Source organism: Nasonia vitripennis, chromosome 1 (assembly GCF_009193385.2).
Source record: "Nasonia vitripennis strain AsymCx chromosome 1, Nvit_psr_1.1, whole genome shotgun sequence".
NCBI classification, from domain to species: domain Eukaryota; kingdom Metazoa; phylum Arthropoda; class Insecta; order Hymenoptera; family Pteromalidae; genus Nasonia; species Nasonia vitripennis.
Window position 1 is genome coordinate 7,095,649 of NC_045757.1, and position 18,937 is coordinate 7,114,585.

The following is an 18,937-nucleotide window of genomic DNA, read 5'->3' on the forward strand; positions in this document are numbered from 1 at the left end:
CTCCGGCGCTGACAGGTGAGGTTAGGAGCCCCAGGCGTACCGGATAACAGAAAATATAATACAATGTTGTTGATTCTCCGATGCATTTATCACAAATACATCCGAGAATCAACGGCTCGAAATTCTGTGTTGTAATCGCGTGTCGTTATTCTAACGACACGTCGCAATTTTAAACAATTATTTATCTTGATTAATGCGATATTAGCATAAAATTATCTCCTGTATGTAACTAAAATAAAAATTGCCAACGAACTTTAAAAAAAATTCATTTTAATCGTTTGATTGTGGCAGTACGAGGAAAAATATTATCCACATCCGAATGAGCAACGTTTACTGTGGCTATTAATGGAACCAGCAAGATGATATGCAGTACATCGATGAAGGAGCGCGCGCCGAATGAAAAACATGAAGCTTTTATTAATGAAAGTATTCGTATATTTGTGGAAAAATACGTTTTAATTGCATTATTTTACAAATATCCATTGCGCATTTACAAGATATGAATTATTCATCACAGTAAAAAGTTGACGCAAGACAATACACGTTGATATAAATATTACATGCTGTATGTACAATTTTACGTTTGCGTATGCTTCGTTCGAGAAGAAACTAATCACAAAGTCTCTAATAAGTACATATATTTAAAAGAGTTAAAATCGAACTTTATCGCGTGGTAGCCATCATTTTCTCACTTTGATTCGTAGCCAAAATCCCCCTTTCGCAGACGCGCCGAAAACAGTTGGATCATAAACCAGTGGTACAGAAGACTTCTCTGAGGGCTCGATGCTGCACCTGGACAGTAAGTACACAAATAGAATCTTGGTCTCCAGAATAGCAAATCTGTTTCCAATGCACATCCTTGGGCCCAGTCCGAAACTCAGAGTCGTCACGTCGCTGTTGGCCGCTTTTTTGCCGAGAAATCGGTCCGGATTGAAACGATCTGGGTTTTCGTAATATTCCGGATTTCTTTGTATCGTTGACCCCGGTACCATAATCTCCATACCTGGTTTCACCAGGTAGGGTTTTGATCCCGGAAGTGCAGGTGGCAGCTCGAATTCCTTGTTGCAAATTCGACTGAGCGCTGTCAAGGCTGGATGCATCCTTAGTGTTTCGCTTATCACTGCGTCCAAATATTCCATATTATTGACGACCTCGTAGGTCAGTTCACCCTTGCATCGCTCCATAACTTGATCAATTTCATCCTGAACCTTCTTCTGGATTTCAGGGTTGACAGCGAGCTCGTGGGCTAGGAGACACATATTTGTGGACGTGGTCTCAAATCCACCCAAGAAAAAGACGAACGCCTGTGCAGTCATTTCAAGGATATTCATATCCAAACACTCACTAGTCTTACCCCTGGCGTCCATCATTAGCTGGAGCATGTCTGGACGAGAGATGCCTTTTGCGTCTCGGTCCTTGATGGTACTCTGGATTACGTTTACTAAGAAGTCTGTATCCTTTTTAGAAACGATTCTTATTTTCAGAGCCGATGCAAGACTCGGACAAAGTCTCATCAGCATGAATTTCAGCAACAATGACAGACTAGCAAAATTGGTAGCTCTTCTACCGGTGAGATAAAATTGGTTATTCGGCTCGCGTAAGCTATTAACCTCAAGGCCGAAAGCGCAAGTGGCTATCACATCGTTGGCGTACCTCGTCAGCGCGTCCTTCATATTGATTTCGGGCTTACTTTGGTAGAGCTCGATGAACTGATCGACAAAGTCCTGAGCACAACGCGACATCAGGACAAACATGGAACGCATCTTGCTAGAGGTGAAGGACGGACTGAGCATTGTGCGGATATTGCGCCATCGTTCGCCGTTCGCGAAGACTAGGTTCTTGGCGAAAAGTGGATCAGCGCTTTCGTCGACAAAGGTCTTGTGGTAGGCGAAGTTTTCAAAATTCTTCACCAAGACGCTTTTGATCAGGTCCAGATCATGAATCAAGATTATGGGCGTTGTGAATATATGCGCGCCCATGTACTTGGCTTTAACGGACATGTCGTAGGCTTTCCTGAAGACGACGGACATGTGCGTGCGGGTCATGAATCCGAGGCCGAAGAATCCAATAAACGGTAACTCCAATGGCTGCGGGATACCATAGCTGCGAAACCGGATGTTCATGGTGACGGCGTAGAACACTGCAACCGCGAGAAGCAGGAGCAAGATGCTCCAGATCCACTGATACATGATGACGTCGAGTTGTGTCTATAAATCAACCGCCTTCGGCGGCGTTTCGCGTGCGACTGACTCGTGTGTGAGCACTCGTGCCGACGCGAGAGCTCAAAGCGTTGCAGCGCGGAATTAGCTCTGTCAAGGACGCGTTCAAATATCTTTCCATGCGACTCCACTTTATCACTTACTTCTCAACGTATTCAGTTAAGCTAACCGAATGATGTAACGCAATGAATATGACGATTAGCATGGCGTGTACAAGAAAAGCATAGATCGGAAGGAGGCATCGCTGAAAAAGAGCGTCCACGCAATCGTGAAGAGAGATAAAAACGAAGAGCGTATACATATAGAGGGTAGACGATCGGTCCCTCGCGCACGAGAGAGTTCATTTTGATTACGGCGCGGAGAAAGCCAGTCGACTATCTCCCTCGGACTTTACTCGGCCGAGCGTAAAGACATTTTCCGTCTCGCCCTCTCTTTTCCTCTCCCGCCTGCCGCCTGCCGCGCGTGTATGCAGATTTGCGGAGAAGCGCGACGAGCAATTTCCGACGTCGCCGCTTCGTCGACATCGTCAAATTCTGTCTCTCCCTTTTCGCTACTCACTTTTCGTCCTGAGAAAATACGAGCGAGCATCTCGATGGGAATTTTAGCCGGGCAAACGATTTGCCGGCAATTAAAATATAAATGATATTTACTTATCAGAGGCTCCGTACGCTACTCAGGCACTTTTTATTTGCTGCGGTGTAGACCTTCGCTCGAGGCGGAGTGTGTTTCTTTCGTTTGCTCAATCGATGCGGATACATCGCTTGTTTATAAATTCTCCGTTGACTTAAATAAAAAATCTTCATCGATGATACATTTTTTCATTTGAGCATCGTCGCTCTTAATTTTAATTCGTCACTCTCGATTCTCTTGTATACCAGTCCTTTCCTTAAAGGCTCTCACCACACGCATCAGCAGAGGGGATACGAGAGTACGGGATTTGGCTTATTCGAGAGTATAAGGCGCGAAGAGGACAGGATCGAAGCGAAGTGGGAGAAAGAGCGAGTCGCGATGTATGGAGGAGGAACGGCAGAGCTTTCGGCGCGGTCCGCAGTACTATGAATAATGCAAACTCGATGTAATTGATCACCCAATTGGAATGGCCTTTTATTTACCTTCCTTCGCTCGGCGCGCATAGACCCGTATGTATATATCTGCAGATCCGTATACTCTATCGAGTCGGTTCTCCGTTTCTGTCCTCGTCCTCCATTCCTTCCACGGTGCTTCTCTCTCTCTCTCTCTCTCTCTCTCTCTCTCTCTCTCTCTCTCGATCCTTTTTTTCGGGCGAACGATGGTCCCTTTTTGCAGCCGCTTTCGTAACTCGCTTCACGGTTATATATTCCGTTTTAACTTTCTATCGATATTAATGGTTTCTCTAAATTTGTGCGGATCGTTCTCCCTTTTGCCTGATATCCCTTCGCTATCCGTCTCTCCTTCAGGATATACCTTTTCTTCGGGCTTTATGGCTCCCCCTTTCTGCCTATCCACTATGCTGATTAGTCACATTTTACGTGATTATAGGCTGGACTTTTTTCGGTCCTTTGTATTATTCATTGTGTTTCCGTGGGGTCGGCTGTCCCTTCGTATATTGTAACACGATTTAATGCATCCAGATGATCTATCGCAGTGTTATGTGATGAGAAAATTATTGCCTCTGGAGTATCTCTTATTTGGATTCAATAAATGTAAAGGAATAAAATTCATTCGTGCGCATAGGAAGGCCTCTATTAATAGCTCGTTCGCGCCGCGATGAGCCTGACTTGATACGCAGTGATACGCGTGATGAGCCTGACTTGATACGCAGAGAGAGAGCTACAGTCGCAGTTGCGCGTTGAATATAAAGTGGTTCGGATGCTTCTTTGCTCTTGAAAACCTAACCTTGAAATCAGCTGTCATGAACTCTTGGATCTGGATTTTTCTGCTCTCTGTAGTGACGTTTATAGTCATCAAAGCATACAGAATCCGACATCATTTCGAGAAATGGGGAATTCCACAGTATCCAGACCTACCGTTTCTCGGTTTTATGGCCTCGAACTTCTTCCCACGTCTACACCTGCATAACGTTGTCAGAGACATGTACAACTGGAACCGAGAGGCTAAGTACATCGGCTGTCACATGTTCACATCTCCGCAGCTCATGTTGCGCGATCTCGATTTGATCAAAGCTGTAACGGTGAAAAACTTTGATCACTTTTCCGATCACAAGACCTTCGTTGACGAATCAATGGATCCACTGTTTGCCGGTAGTCTGGCTATGCTCAACGGCGACAAGTGGTGCGAAGTTAGGAACGTGCTCAATCCAGCCTTCACCCTGAGCAAGATGCGGGTGATGTTCGGATTGATGTCGAACTGTGCCGAGAACTTTGTCGACAAGTTTCTGGTGCTCTATTCCAACTGCGATGAGGTCGAGATCATGGAGCCTATTAACAGGTACACCAACGATGTCATAGCCAGTTGTGCCTTTGGCTTCGACATAGACAGCCTTGGGAATCCAGATAACGAGTTCTACATACGTGGTAGAAGTCTGATGAGTTCCTTAAAATATCTGAAGGTATTCAAGATCCTGTTCATTCGTGCCTGTCCTAGAATCAGCCAAATTTTGAAACTGAAGATCATATCCGAGCAAGACAATGACTTCTTCGTCAATGTTATAAGATCAGGCATAGAGACTAGGCGAGAACAGGGTATCACGAGACCGGATATGCTGCAACTGATGATGGACGTCGAGCCCAGTCTGAATCTGCTAGAGATGACAGCTCAGGCGTTCGTTTTCTTCCTAGCAGGAATCGAATCCACTGCCGTGCAGATGTGCGTCATCGCTCACGAACTAGCTGCAAACCCCGATGTCCAGAAGAAGCTGCACGATGAAATCGACACCGTGCTGAGGGAGTGTGATAACAAGCCAACCTATGAAGCCATGAACAACATGGTCTACCTGGACGCGATCTTCACCGAATCTCTGAGAATGCACTCAGCATCTTTCATGAACCGAATGTGTACCAAGGAGTTCGAACTACCTCCGGCTGTTCCAGATGCTAAGCTTTACATAGTTCAGCCAGGCGAGGAACGGTTAATATCAATGCCTGGAATTCACTACGACCCGGACTACTACGAAAATTCAGAGAGGTTCGACCCAGATAGACACACAGGCAAGAGAGCAGCCCAGGGTGATGCTACGAATCTGGGATTCAGACTGGGTCCAAGGATGTGCATCGGTAACAGATTCGCCGTTCTAGAGACCAAGGTCATGTTCGCGCACTTGCTCTCCAAGTGCAGACTGCAGCCTTGCAAGAAGACGTGCATCCCGCTGAAGTACGACCCTGGCAGCTTGGCCGTGGTTCCCAAGGGAGGCTTTTGGCTGAAGGTTCTCCCGAGAAATTGATGTAACGCATTTATTCGCGACTGTAAATAAAAGTAAGCTCTGCGACAAAGCCGCAGCGCGTTAATCAGTACGTCAGCTGCCAGGTAAAATTTAAAACAGTCCATCCCACGCATACACACACACAGAGCGCCCAAAGGAGTCGCAGCGGAGCGCATCCTTCCCGAGGGGGGTGCGCACAGCTCACCTCCTCCGTACCACACCGTCGCCATATCCCGCGGTGAAGCGCGAGCAGCAGGAGGAGGTTAGTTTAGTTGGAAGCACGCCTGGCTGAGCACGGCAAACACGCGCAACTGACACGAGCCGAGCCCTGGGCATACACATGAATATATACATAGGTGCGGCGAAGGGGGTGAGGCGGCCAGAGGCTACACAGAGACCGACGTAGACAAACAGACGTGCGCTCCGCGGGGACGGTCGGCGTATAGCAGGACGATGACACCGGCTTTGGTTTTCGGGGGTACCTCACTGGCAGCGAGAAAAAACCGACGCTTTTTGCGCCGCAGCATCGCGTATAGAGAGGGCTCGTCGGGGAGAGATGATGAGGTTCTTCTGATGGAGATGTGTGTGGATTTCCGTTTCGACCGTTTTTTTTCCTCGTACGCACAGCTCTAATCGAGAGGAGATATCGAATCGTCGTTATAGAGCTATCGTGCTTGTATTCGTAGAATCTTGCTTTGTTTCACTCGTTAACGAGCCGTCGCGTTAAAAGTTATATCGCCGCGCGCATCGAAAGAGATATATATCATCGCGTCGCGCGCGGAGAAGTCTGATTAAACTGCGATAAGACTTTAATAAGCGCAATAACAATAAACTCGAAAATCAATAACTCTCGGGGCTACTGTGTGTACTGCGCCGCCGCCGACGTTGGTACAGCGTACACGTCTATATATACAGCCAAGAAATATAATTCCAACTGAAACTGGCGCGAAAAACTCGACTCGCTCCCCCCTTTCTTCGGTATATACAAACTTCGTCTTCTTCGTTACTAGTTTCGCGCGCGCGAAACTTCAACATCCTCTCCTCCACAGGAGAGATCCCATCTCGCCGCTTATTTGACGTCTACGACGAACTACGGAAACTTGCCGCTCTCTCGCGCGCAAAATTTTCTTCTTCCCGCTTGCGAGCCAGAGAATATACGCTTATACGCGGCTCTCTCACGTCCGACCCGTCGAAATCGCTTTTTTCCTCCTTTCACCTCGTGGAATTTCAGTAGAGCGAGAGCCTTTTGTTGTTCTCTCTCTCTCTCTCTCTCTCTCTCTCTCTCTCTCTCTCTCACACACTATAAGAACTTGCATCGTACGCGAGAGAAACGCTTCTAATCCGATGCTCGAAAGCAGACGTAATTATACGTCTCAAAGCGCTGTAGTTCTCGATCTCAATCAAAACGCGCGATCTCGGCGCTAATCTCCCCTCAAAGAGCTCTGCAGCCGCGTGCGTCTTATCTCATCCTAATTTCGCGCCAAGAGTATTCGGTTGACGCGCGCAACCGCACGCGCATCGTCTCTCATTTTTTGTCGCGGAGAGCAACGCGAGTTACATGTCCCAAAAGACTACTCTCTTCTGTGATCTTCAATCTTGCCTCCTCCTCTTTCCGCGTTTTGCGCCTTCTTTTTAAAGCCCCCAGAGAGATCGAGTTCTACTCCGGGCCGCCGCCGCTGCGAAAGCAAAGCGAAAGCGTAAGTATATCAAAGCGTTTCGTTTCGCGCAGGTTATTACTCGTGTCTTTGACTGAGTGAGAGAGAGAGAACGAGATTTGCCGAGCAGAAATTATGAGTGCTGCGTGTGCGTTTCCTCTTCGCTCTCTCTCTCTCTCTCTCTCTCTCTCTCTCTCTCTCTCTCTCTCTCTCTCGTTATGTCCAGTATCCGTCTGTGCGATTTCGCCCACGTCTTTATGGTGGAAATTATTCAGGGACGTTGACGCGGTCGAGTTTCCGCGTCGTTTTTTTTAAGGCGGGTATACTCACACATAGAGAGACACTCCGGTCGCAGTAATGAGGCTTTGTTGAAATCGAAAAGCTCGCGGTCATGAATATAAAGCACCCGAGAGCTATACGGCGAGTAATAGGCAATACATACAGCCATGCAGGCATTTGTATTCGTTTTAACCTTCGATTTCGACGCGGCCCGATATGTATGTATACATTCATATTTTTTCGCGTTGCGCATAAAAGGGCGAACGATAGCGCGAATTTGTCAGCAAGCGAGAAAGAGAAATCGAAGGGACGCGAGCCGCACGTGTATGTGTGTGTGTGTGTGTACGCAGAAGATGTCGCGACACGAGGGTGAAAATTGTGAATTTCCCAAGAACGCTTTTACGGGTACTTGCCTCAGGGGGTCGAAGGATTGAACAGCCTGCTGCACGCAAAAACGATAAAACGATATACGATGCGGCCGGGCGGGTGTCGCTGACAAAAAGTTTATGAAAAGCTGTGTACCCGAGAAAACTTAGACAATTACAAGGCACGTCTAGTTTTTTTTGTTCTCGATATAACGCGCGCAAAAAAAAGGAAGGAACCGACGGTTAATAATATATAGTACGAAGGAATCGATGAGAGCGCCTCGGAGAGGAAAAAAAATCCTCACGTATATAAGCTCGTTTTTCTCTCTCACACGTATATTATACGTATGTATATACAGGAAGGCCGGGGGCGGGACAAGCAAATCGCGCGGCGAACGTGACTCCGTCGTGTACGATATTCCCCTTTTTCCTTCTCTTCTTCTTCCGAAGTATTACCGAGCCCCTGGGCTACTAAATTTCATTTGGAAGAGAGAGAGAGTCAGAGCGTAGGTTGTGTGTATGTGTGTGTGTGTGTGTTTTCCCTCTCCATACCCTCGCTCTCGTTCCTTATTCTTGCCTCTCTCTCTCTCTCTCGCTCTCTCTCTCTCTCTCTCTCTCTCTCTCTCTCTCTCTCTCTCTCTCTCTCTCTCTCTCTCTCTCTTTCTTGCGGAGAAAAGGGTCGAAGAGTTCAGAATTTTTTCCGAATTTTTCGCGCGGAATTTGGAAGTTTCGAAGAAGAGGAACTTTTCGCGCGCGAAGCTCTGATTCGGCCTCTTCTTCTTCGGGAATTTCGTTATTGAGGCCGGAGAAATAGAAGAAGGATTATATAGAAGGGTTCGCGATTTACGCCCTTTGTTTATTGTTTCCTCTCCACGAGAATTTTGAGGATGAACTTTGGCTGTATTTTTATTCAGCCTATAATATGTGCTGAAACGTGTTTATACGTGCGTGTAATCCGGGTTGCATAACGCCAGGGCTGATCTGCGTCGTCGATGGAAGATTTTGACGAATATCACTTCGTTTCAAGGTTGTCGATATCGATGATAAATCTTATCAAACGCACTGATTGCGATCGTTGAGAAAAACGAATGAGGTAATTAATGTTGAAGATTACTGTGAAAGCCTTCTGGGAGCAATATAGCAGCTATCGAAATGTTACTTTGCCACTTGTCGAAATAAGCGAACAAAAGTCCGATAGCAGACTAACCCCCCGTAAAAAGGAGGATCTGTATAATATCAAAGCCCAGAAAAATACGACGGCGGCGGAATCGCCCGCGAAAACGAACAGAAGTACAGAGAGAAAAAAGGAGCGAGCAAGCAAGAAAGAGTAGAAAAGTCGAGCAAGACTGGTAGATAGGATCGCCGGGTTAAGGACCTCGGGGTCCACTCTCGGAAGCCCAAAATAAGGCTGCAAGCGTCGCAAGTGGATAGAAAAGAAGAAGTCGCCCGAGCGGACTGGACTTTCATTTGGCTCGAAAATTAGCTCTCTTTCTCTCCGAACCTTTTTCCTCTACTCTTCAGCTCGATTCCGCTCCTCTTTTTCTCTCGACCAAATTAATTCCCTCCTAAAAACCTTCTTGCCCGATTGATTCATACATCCTGCGCAGCCTCTCGAACAGCTTTGAATGTATAATACACGATCAATTGGGAAAGTTAGCGCTAAACGCTTTAGCCGCCCGAAATCTTGGCGAGCTGAGGGGGCCGCGCAAGAAACTGCGCGAGCGAGCAAGCAAGTAAGTAATGGCTTGCTGTCGATAGCGTTTACGGGGGCCGAGGCCAAGTGGCTTATGCTTTCCGGGGCGGCGGTAGACGTCCGATCGAGTTACGCGATGCTTACGATGCGGCTACCGCACGTGTCTGGCTATACGTATATAGCGTGTATAGCACACACGGCTATATGGATGTAGATAGTAGTACAGAGGTAAGCACATCGCGAATCTACGAGCTCAACTCGATTTATATCTGCATTAGAGGCGCGCGACGCATCCAACTGCGGCGTTTGCTTCGTTGGAATTATTACGGGCCAAGTTTGCCCCCCTTTTAGTACGCCAAGTCGCAAGAGAGGGATGTAAAAAAACTTGGGGTTAGAGTCGACCGGGTCTTATTATGCTCGAGGTTCGTTTTTATCGCTCTCGAGAGCTGCACCGATTTTATTAGCCGCGATGATGCTCTCTCAAATATACGCGCGTAATTAAACGACGATATTTACGCTGAGTACTTACTACGAGAAGCTTCGCGTCGCGCTTGCGGTGCGTGTCTACTCACCTGAAACAGAAACGATAAACAGAAATGGTTAGTACACATGTATACGCATACGCAATCTTAGCTAAAAATCATTCGAGCAAAAATCGGACGCATCGCGGAAGAAAGAGAGAGAGAAAGAGAGAGAAGAGGAAAGAAAACTCGATGGTACACACAGCATACAGAGGAGGGGAGGGGGGATGAAAAATGCAGCCGCATTAGGAGCGGTCCTGGCGCAATGGCTTGTGACGCGCGCCGCGAGTTTCGCGAGCGAGAGAGATATCTTGGACGAGCTCCAAATCTCTCTTTCGCCGGGCTTTGCTCTTCGACGACTTTGGCGCTCGCGCGAGACCGATCGAGTGGGAGGGATGTGCCTGCGTGGAAAAACTTGTCGCGACGCTGCTTTTTTCGGATCGATGCTCGCGGATTTTTGTCGCCAAGAGTAAACTACGTATACGTGTTTGTTCAAGTCGTATTTTATTCATCGTACTGTGTGCGCGCATTGTTGTTAATCGGGAAAACTCGTTATTAAAATTCAGAGAGATGATTTATTAATGGGCGAATGTAATCAACGCAGCGCACGCGGGTGTATAGTTTAATGCGATGATGGCTTAGCGATAAGCCTTTATCAATAATTCATTACGCGCTAAAAACCTTGTTCGATCAATTATTTTGGCTGTACTAATAATTCGCTGCGAAATAATTAGTAGAGCATGCGATAATCGTCTATTAATTTAATTAAATGAACGCTTTTCCCTCTGCGGAGGGTGTGTATATTTGGATTTGTATTATTATTCCCTAATGTTTAATGCAGGTGCATATTTTCCGCTATGTTTGATGAAAAATTCATTTCGCACGTAATATTACGTGGTTATACATATTGTAGGTGGATTTAAACTCGCATTACATTCATCGTAAAAGCTCAAAAATTCATGCGGATTACTAGAAAAAGCGTAATTTTAAATAAACCGCAGGAGACAAACTCGTTCGAAAATCAACCATGTCGGCTTTTTTTTCATCTGTCCTGCCGCTGCTAATTCGGGAGAATAAACTGTAAGCAGATAACCCTCTGTGCTTCGTTTTCACGGGCTGTCGGCTAGAGCAGAGCCGACACGGAGAGCCGTAACCTCTTCTTACCGAAAGAAGATGGAGAGCTGGGGTCAGACGGGATTATCGGGATTTGTCAAGTCGATGATTCGAAACTTTGGATCCGTCTTTCGCTACTTTTCTCTATCACTTTTATTTCTATTATACACATCGCGAAGCATCACGTAGATATAACGAACATTTCGGTAGAAACGTTAACGACCGGATGAAAATTAAAATTCGAACGTCCCACAGAGGGCGAAGCCAAATTGCCGGCATTATAATATCACGCGGGTACAGAGAGGGAACAGCGGGCAGTATTAAGTTTTTGATGTTTCAGAGGGCTGCGCGCGCGAGAGTGGCTATCGTAAAGCTTACGACTGTTGTATGTAGCTATAGCGCGTCGGACACACGCTATCGTTCGGGGGCCGTAGCAGCAGGCGCTGCGCAAAGCTTTAATTCTTCCGCGCTAAAACGTCGAAAAAATTCCACACCTGCCCACACACACAACGTGTATAATCATTCGGCTTAGAGGCTACGCTGCAGTTTTTCGGCGCGGCAGCCGCGTTTAATCTTCCGACGAGATTTCGGCGCGCGCCCGGTATAAATTCGCCGGGAAAACAGAAGTAGGATTAATCTTCTTGCTGCAGCGACGCGTATCCTCGGCACATCGACGAATGTTTTTTTTTCCTCTTCTTTTACGCCAAGTATTACACGCAGCTGTAGCTTTGAAAGTAAAAACTAGCTGAAACACGCGGGGGAACTTGGGAGAGAAGAAAAAAAATATTCGCGGATTAGCGCCGAAATCCCGCGCCGGTGGAAAAAAGCAGCGGGAACCGAGAAATAAGCGGCTAAATCCTTTGGAAAATTTAAGGCAAACTTTTTTATTACGCCTTGCGCGTCCTGCGCGTGTAGTATCGGGCCAGAGAGAGAGAGAGAGAGAGAGAGAGAGAGAGAGAGAGAGAGAGAGAGAGAGAGAGAGAGAGAGAGAGAGAGAGAGAGAGAGAGAGAGAGAGTGAGAGAGAGAGAGAGCGAGGGGTGTTAAGCAGCGCAGCGCCTGCGCAGATTTTGTTGGCCGAGCGGCTTTTTGTAGTAAGCGCGCGCACATATTGTAAAAGTGATTCTTCCTGCTATACACTGCTGGGCGGAGTTAGGGAGGGAGAAAACTCCCGACGAAGGGGCTTAAAGAGTCGCGCGAAACTTGCTCGCTCGCGGGAGATGGCCGCGAGGGCTCGTAAATAGGTTAGTGCGCGTCATAAAGAAAACGCGGGGTAAACAAGCGTAAGGTAATTTTGCGAGGGAGAGAGAGAGTTTGGCCGTCGTTCGTGCTTTTTTTCCTACACAGTATAGGTTTCGATGCTGCTGGTGATTTCGGTGTGGAGATAGGGCTAATATCGCTTCGGGTAAAATCAATGTTGGAAAATTGCGTGTGAAAATTATCATGATAGTTTTCACTCGTATAATTCAATTGAAAAAGCATAAATTCCACGCTCGCGTTTGCTTATAAAAACACCGCATTCGTCCTTCAAAACACGCGATAATTATTTTGAAATCCCCGTCACAGAAATTCTCTTAAAAAGCCAGGCCACATCTCGTCCGGAAAAGGTCGACCTCCGAGAGCTATCGATGCCCGCTTGCGCGCGCTAATATCGCAAAACGTGCTCCGGTAATGGGGGAGAGCTCGCCGCTTTAATGACCAGCTCTGCGGCCCGAAACATCACGTATGCAGGAAATACGCGAACGTGACCGAGCGCACATACGTCGCGCGTCGGTCTCCTGCGGCGGCCCGATGTCATGTCGCGCTTCTTTTTCTGACACGACGAGCACGTTTCTGCGGTCGCCGCGAAATTAAACGTGCCCGGCCATTGGATTTGACAGAGAATTTCGTCTGAGATTTGGAAAGGAAAAAGGCTTCTCTTTTTAAGGTTTTTTATTCGATTGTACAAGTTAGGACAATTGGTCGTTGTATTTGGTGAGGTGGTGTTGGATCCAGTCGATGAAGCTGGAGACTCTGGTGAAGAGGCCGGGCTGACCGCTGCACCTGTACGAGCTAGAGACTATGCCTATTTGCGTGTCGTTTATTACTAGCGGACCACCGGAATCACCCTGTGAAGGTACGTGAATATTCATAACGATGGTCTGATCGTTTATCAATAGTTGAGTTTGTGCTATGGATTATACCTACGTGACACAGACGTCGACCGTTGGAATGAGGAACTGTACAGAGGAGTTGGTCCAAGCCGTCCACGGCTTTTCCGAAAAATTGACGATCTTCGGTATTGTTTAGTTTTTCAATCACGTCCGAAAGTTTCTGCCGGCACTGATCTTGGGATATCACCAGAAGATTAGTGCTTCCAAGGACTGGAGCTGGCATATCGTCCTAAATTAATAAAGTATATATTGAAAAATACAACTTTATCAACATAAGAATAAAGTGTCAATCTTTACTTCCAACCGTCCCCAACTGGTCAGTCTTGCAACAGTGTTCTCTTGAGAGTCAGCGTCGTTCCTGGACAATCGGATCACCTGCGTGTTATCATCGAATACGATATCCTTCCTCAATCTCACCAGAGCTATGTCGTTTGTCGGATTGAGGTTCTATAACCAATAAACTCACATGAAGAAACAAATAGGCCTTTAACCTTTACCCAGTCCATAATCATATACCCAGTTCTCGTGAGTGATGTGCGTCTCGACTTCGTAAAGCTTTCCTCCATCGCCCGAAAACTTGCGAGTTCCCACAGTGACGGTGAGATACCTCGGGTAAACCAGGCTCACCAAACAATGAGCAGCTGTAAGGATCCAACGCCTGTGAATTATAGAACCGCTGCAATTCTCCGCGTCGTCGTTCAGAAGACTCGCGATCACTAAGTTCGCCTGGTAAGGCGCTTCAACTTTTTCAATTATCGAGGCGGCGAAGATCACTGGTAAAACCGAGAGCAAGAGTACGCAACGCTTCATGGCGGTAAAATACTGAGTCGAGTATCGAGTGTCTTTTTACTTATATACTCCATCTCTGACGTCTGATCTTCGGAGAAGCAAATACTAAAAATCTCTCGCGAGAGATGCATCATGAATTATGCATTGAGGATTCTAGACATAGCCATTAGTTCTAATTCGTATGCTTATTGGTAAGTGTGAACACGTCTAATAGAACTGGGAAGCGAGGTTGCGTTTGAATAGACACACGCATATTTCGTCTTTGAAGGATTGTATATTTATTCAAATTACAAATTGGCAGTGTTTATTCTCCTCGCGCATTTTTAGGCGGATTAGTTGACTTGAAGAGAAAAGTAATCGGGGTATCGAAGCATCTCCTGATTGACCCATTCCGAGAATTTGGAGACCTTCGTGTATAGTCCTGGAAAACCGTTGCAGGTTTGTGAACCTTCTACGATTCCAATCTGCATTCCACTGGATACCAGCGGACTTCCTCTGTCACCCTGCACAAACCAACCTTCGTAATATAAAAGAAAATAAAATCTGAGGTCTACGTATGGAAAAAGAGTTAACGTACGCCACAACGAGTCACATCGCTGCTAGGATTGGCACATACTAGAGTGTTTATATTGCTAATTGCATTCTGATAAAACCGAGTCTCCTTTGCGGATCCCTGGACTTCGGTGAGCACGTTATTGAGTTGATTGCGACACTCTTGTTCACTGATGATCACAAAGTCGGCCTTTTGCTCGTTCTCTGATACCGTTGCGATGGTGCCTGGAACAGATTCGTAACTGCTTGGAGCCATTTGGATTTGACTGACTCTTACGTCGATGTCTCTGTTGAGGCGAATAAGTCCTATGTCGTTTGCCGGAAGACCCTAGACATAATGGTTGGCAAGTTGAATTATGGTGGCCCGATGAACCAATTTTTGATGCATGATTTCATACCGGAGTGTAATTTGGATGTACAAAGAGTTTTTCATAACCATATGGACTCCCAACGTTCGGTGATGTAATTGGTGAGACGCTCACACTGGCTGGATAACCTAGTTGGTCAATACAGCTAGCTGCTGTTAAAATCCAGCGCTTGTGTAACACGGATCCTTTACAATTTTCTGGGATACCAGATCTTATCACATTGATGTTTGCTTCGTAGGGCAACCCTACCTCCTGACGGTAGTTGTTATTCATGTTTCGTCGATTGCCGTTGATATTTACTAATCATTAGATTAACATCAATAAGGTTACGTCATAAATAATGGATAGGTATAGATTATACGTACTGTTACATCCGCCACTGCCAGTCGATATGGGAATTCCATTGACGTTAGCTGAAATTAGCAGTGCAGATAAGTTAAATTCAAAAATATAGAATAGTACAGATCTTACGTACTGTTACAATCGCCAGGGATGTTATATCCAGGATAATCCGGATAGTAGATCTGAGCGAAAACTGCCGGCAGAGCGACAAGCAAAAATACGAACTGTACACGACTCATCTCTTCACTGGAATCGAAAAATCTTGGATCTCACTGTTAAACTTGGCTCAAAAAACTTCTTCTTATATAGGACTCCTCTCGCACTTATCAGTCCAGAAACTTGATTAGCTCACGAAAACAGGTATTCATTGAGCACGAAACACTAAAACTCATAAATTCCTCGCCCTATTGTCTAGCGTCTCAAGGATGTTTTCCGGCGCAGTGTCATTTGAATAGAATCTTAAGAAAACCTAAATATAAAACTAAAAAGTTTCCAGATAAACATACGGAATGAGGTCATGCATTGTCATAAGACTTCGGCTTCCGCGAAATGCAAATAACTCAGTCTTTTCTAGGTAACCATCATTGTTTTTCTCCGTCTCGCGGCTTGCGATAAAGTTCTCCAACTCGTAAAATCCTCAATAGTTCAAAACAAATAAGACAACGCATTTGCATTTTTAATCTAAACCTCCACGAGCCGTAACTCACTTCTACAGTATTATCGTTCTTTTCTCGACAAACAAAGGCCTCTCTTTCTCGCATAACGTATATAAAAACCAAATCGATCCGAAGTATGATTGACAAGCGAGGCAAAAATCCGCTGCACGGCAAAGGAGAGAGGAAAATAGCGTAACCGCTCGCGCGCGCTCGTAAACGCGCGGAGAAAAAAGCGCGCAAGGGATTTACGGCGGAATATCGTCCGGCCCGCGCTCATATGTGTGTGTGTGTGCTGCTGCCCGGCAAAAAGAAACGACTCTGTGGATTTTGCATTCCGCGAGGTAAGCGTCTTACGTATATCCATAGAGATAAACGCACATGCGGTGTAGTAGGGTAAAGCTCGAGGCAAAAGTTTGCCGGCCTCGTACGAGGAATTCCGATGCAGATTTTCGGGAAGGTTTGAGCGGTTCGATTTACGAGGAATTGAGAATTTTTCCTCGAACCCCACCCCCGCTATATTGAATTCTGAAAAGGTGGCCCCTCTCTCCTCGCGAGATGCAAATTTTTAAAGACCGCATTCTTCTGCTTTCTTTCTCCCTCAACATTCCCCGAAAATATTATATGATACGACATCTCCTCTTGATAAATATATGGAGCGCCCTTCAAAGCTAGGGCTCTGCAAGAGCGAAGAATAAAAAAAGATCTGGCAAATAGCGCGGAGAGCGGGAGAGAGGGAACACAGGGTATCGCGCAGGGCTTAGAGAAAGCTATTCCATTAACGGGTGCGCGAGCGCGCAAAGGCTGCCGCCGCTGACCGTATATAGCAGAGCCGTGTGCGGCGCAAACGCGCCTATTTATCTTGACTGGCCGCTGCGCTCGCTCGCTTTGTGCGCGCCTCGCTTCCAAGTTTATTTCATTGGCTCGGGCCATTGAAATTCCGCGCGCCCGCGGCAGTATTTCAGGGAGAAAGCGTTGCAGAGGCGGCCGAAAAACCTCCGTCGATTTACGCGTCGGAAGGGTTGTGTGAGCGCGTGTATAAGGGGGGAGGGGGCTGCAGAGAGGGAGAGAAAGCGCGCTTGCAGAAATCGGAAGCGAAATTGGCCGCGCGCGAGATTCGATTATTTCGGAATTATGCGCCCAGCCGAGCGTGATGCGACGCTGACTTGGTTTTGAATTTCTTTATTTCGTTCGCGGTAATTAGATTCCCTCCCTATTTTTTGCTCGCTCAGGATTGACGTGGAGTGCAGCGCACTGAAATCTCGCGCTTATTGAATAATGGCACCGCAGTGTGGACCGAGAAGTCGGTAAAATAAAAATTCGGGGGCTTTACGTTTGAAATCTCAAGCTCAAGCGTATACAGCAAACAAAGGCAGAGCAGGCGTTCCTGCGAGGAAGATAAAAACAATGTGTCACACACAAAGGATATCTCTCCCCCGGAGACGAGAGCTGAGAGAAAAAAAGACAAAGTCTCCGTCAAACCAGCCGAAAATCCTTGAGCCAGGCTCGTCGGATAAATTCAGCGGCGAAACGATGCTCGCGCGCAAATCGAGCGCGAGCCAAGACGTAAAAGCCAGAGGCAGCGGCGCTGAGAGTAAAGATAAAAAAACGAAAGAGTGAGAGGAAGAAAAACTCGGCCCATTGAAGTGCCGAAGATAGAGAGAAAACGGAGGAGAGGATCTCGCTCTTTCTCTCTGAGCGAGAAGTAAACGCGAGCGCCAGCGCAGCTCCGCTTTATCGAGTCAATGCGCCGTGTGTAGGCGGGTTATACGCGCGAGAATACTAAAAGTAAAGCGCGGAGAGAAATGGCACGTGGAGAGAAAATACTTGGCCGGATTATATAAGTTTCGGCGGGAGCTCGGAATTTAGAAGTTAGTTTTTCCTGCGAAATATTCCCCCTTTTCGCATTTGGATTCGCTATCGTTATTCGAAAAAATTAAAAATTTTCGATTGACATTTGACTTTCTACTGATTTTCCTTCTACGAAAATAAGAAAGCACAGTTTAAAGAAGCAAGAGAATCTAGCGCAGCTGCCGATTGACTGCGATAAAGCAAAATTAGCGCCAGCGCGGAGCGAGTGCGTAAATTTTACGTCCCTTCGCCCGAATTTCTCTCTGCCGACGAGCGTCTTCTCCCTTTCCCCGACGAACTTTACTGCCACAGCCAGTTTTTACAATCACGCGCCCGAAAAATATACCCGAACCCTCTATAATTAAACTACTCTCGCGCAAGCTCACCCGTCATTTTTCTCCTCCGAGAAGCTTATACGCACACATAACAAGCGTAATACCAGCCTCCGAAGAAAGTTGGTTAATTAAAGCAAACGCCGGGAAATAAGCTTCCGTCTGCAATCGCGACTCCGATATTCTCCCTTTCTCTCTCTCTTTCCGGCGACGGCATAATTCAAAGGCAATATCCCGAGCGCGCGAAAGTGACGGACGCCCGCGAAATAAACTAGGCGCTGCGAGTCTCGGGCAGAGAAGCGAAAAAAAAATGAGGAATAAGAAGAAGATAGAAGAGGAAGCGACAGCGGAAGAAGAATACAAGCCGGGGATGGGAGAGAGAGAGAGAGAGAGAGAGAGAGAGAGAGAGAGAGAGAGAGAGACCGAGTGAAAAATGAAGGAGGCGCATGTCTGCTTGCCAGGGGATATGCATTCTGCATAATTTACGAGGCAGCAACGGCGGCGGCGGCAACGGCGCGACGAATGTTTTCTCGTGTTTCCTTTATTTACGCATATTTTTACGCAGCCCCGCGAGACACCCTCCTCCGTGTGTATGTGTACACACTCGCGCGTATTTGTACCCGATGCATACGTGTGCGCGCGGGTGTTTGCGGTCGACGGCGTCTGACTGCAGTCGGTCTCTTACTACTTACTGCT

The 18,937-nt window shown here is 46.8% G+C and overlaps 5 protein-coding genes across 12 annotated transcripts in view; 1 reads left to right on the top strand and 4 right to left on the bottom strand.

Moving 5' to 3' along the window:
- LOC100121596 (CUGBP Elav-like family member 4) overlaps positions 1-18,937 on the bottom strand; it is a 566,446-nt gene that overhangs the window by 145,366 nt on the left and 402,143 nt on the right. For 3 of the 8 annotated variants that reach the window (XM_032596164.1, XM_032596163.1, XM_008218118.4), the window contains one exon: positions 10,099-10,141. The exons of the other annotated variants lie outside the window; for them this stretch is intronic. The gene's annotated coding sequence lies outside the window, so the exon portion shown is untranslated. The remainder of the gene's footprint in view (positions 1-10,098; positions 10,142-18,937) is intronic. 8 annotated transcript variants of the gene reach the window in all.
- CYP9AH2 (cytochrome P450 9AH2) lies at positions 413-2,253 on the bottom strand. The gene has a single exon (NM_001172471.1). The coding sequence runs from the start codon at positions 2,187-2,189 to the stop codon at positions 681-683; it is 1,509 nt and encodes a 502-aa protein (NP_001165942.1). The 5' UTR covers positions 2,190-2,253; the 3' UTR covers positions 413-680.
- On the top strand, positions 3,408-5,668 carry LOC100121449 (cytochrome P450 9e2). Its single transcript, XM_001605011.5, has one exon. It carries the CDS (start codon positions 4,111-4,113, stop codon positions 5,596-5,598), a length of 1,488 nt encoding a protein of 495 aa, XP_001605061.4. The 5' UTR covers positions 3,408-4,110; the 3' UTR covers positions 5,599-5,668.
- SP100 (serine protease 100) lies at positions 13,135-14,164 on the bottom strand. Its single transcript, NM_001172589.1, has 4 exons — positions 13,871-14,164; positions 13,652-13,801; positions 13,389-13,583; positions 13,135-13,309 (listed from the first exon to the last, which is right to left on the bottom strand). The coding sequence occupies exons 1-4, from the start codon at positions 14,162-14,164 to the stop codon at positions 13,151-13,153; spliced, it is 798 nt and encodes a 265-aa protein (NP_001166060.1). The 3' UTR covers positions 13,135-13,150.
- LOC100121412 (chymotrypsin-2-like) lies at positions 14,398-15,696 on the bottom strand. Its single transcript, XM_008218129.3, has 5 exons — positions 15,539-15,696; positions 15,429-15,476; positions 15,094-15,362; positions 14,721-15,023; positions 14,398-14,646 (listed from the first exon to the last, which is right to left on the bottom strand). Exons 1-5 carry the CDS (start codon positions 15,642-15,644, stop codon positions 14,476-14,478), a joined length of 897 nt encoding a protein of 298 aa, XP_008216351.1. The 5' UTR covers positions 15,645-15,696; the 3' UTR covers positions 14,398-14,475.

What these genes read in the sequence shown, in the direction of transcription:
- LOC100121449 (XM_001605011.5), top strand. Translation starts at nt 4,111, where the DNA reads ATGAACTCTTGGATCTGGATTTTTCTGCTCTCTGTAGTGACGTTTATA.
- LOC100121412 (XM_008218129.3), bottom strand. Translation starts at nt 15,644, where the DNA reads ATGAGTCGTGTACAGTTCGTATTTTTGCTTGTCGCTCTGCCGGCAGTT. An exon ending in CATCCCTGGCGATTGTAACA is followed by an intron (nt 15,477 to 15,538) that starts GTACGTAAGATC and finishes TGCTAATTTCAG; the next exon opens with CTAACGTCAATGGAATTCCC. An exon ending in GCGATGTGACTCGTTGTGGC is followed by an intron (nt 14,647 to 14,720) that starts GTACGTTAACTC and finishes TGGTTTGTGCAG; the next exon opens with GGTGACAGAGGAAGTCCGCT.
- SP100 (NM_001172589.1), bottom strand. Translation starts at nt 14,164, where the DNA reads ATGAAGCGTTGCGTACTCTTGCTCTCGGTTTTACCAGTGATCTTCGCC. An exon ending in ACATCACTCACGAGAACTGG is followed by an intron (nt 13,802 to 13,870) that starts GTATATGATTAT and finishes TATTGGTTATAG; the next exon opens with AACCTCAATCCGACAAACGA. An exon ending in CCAGTTGGGGACGGTTGGAA is followed by an intron (nt 13,584 to 13,651) that starts GTAAAGATTGAC and finishes TTATTAATTTAG; the next exon opens with GACGATATGCCAGCTCCAGT.
- CYP9AH2 (NM_001172471.1), bottom strand. Translation starts at nt 2,189, where the DNA reads ATGTATCAGTGGATCTGGAGCATCTTGCTCCTGCTTCTCGCGGTTGCA.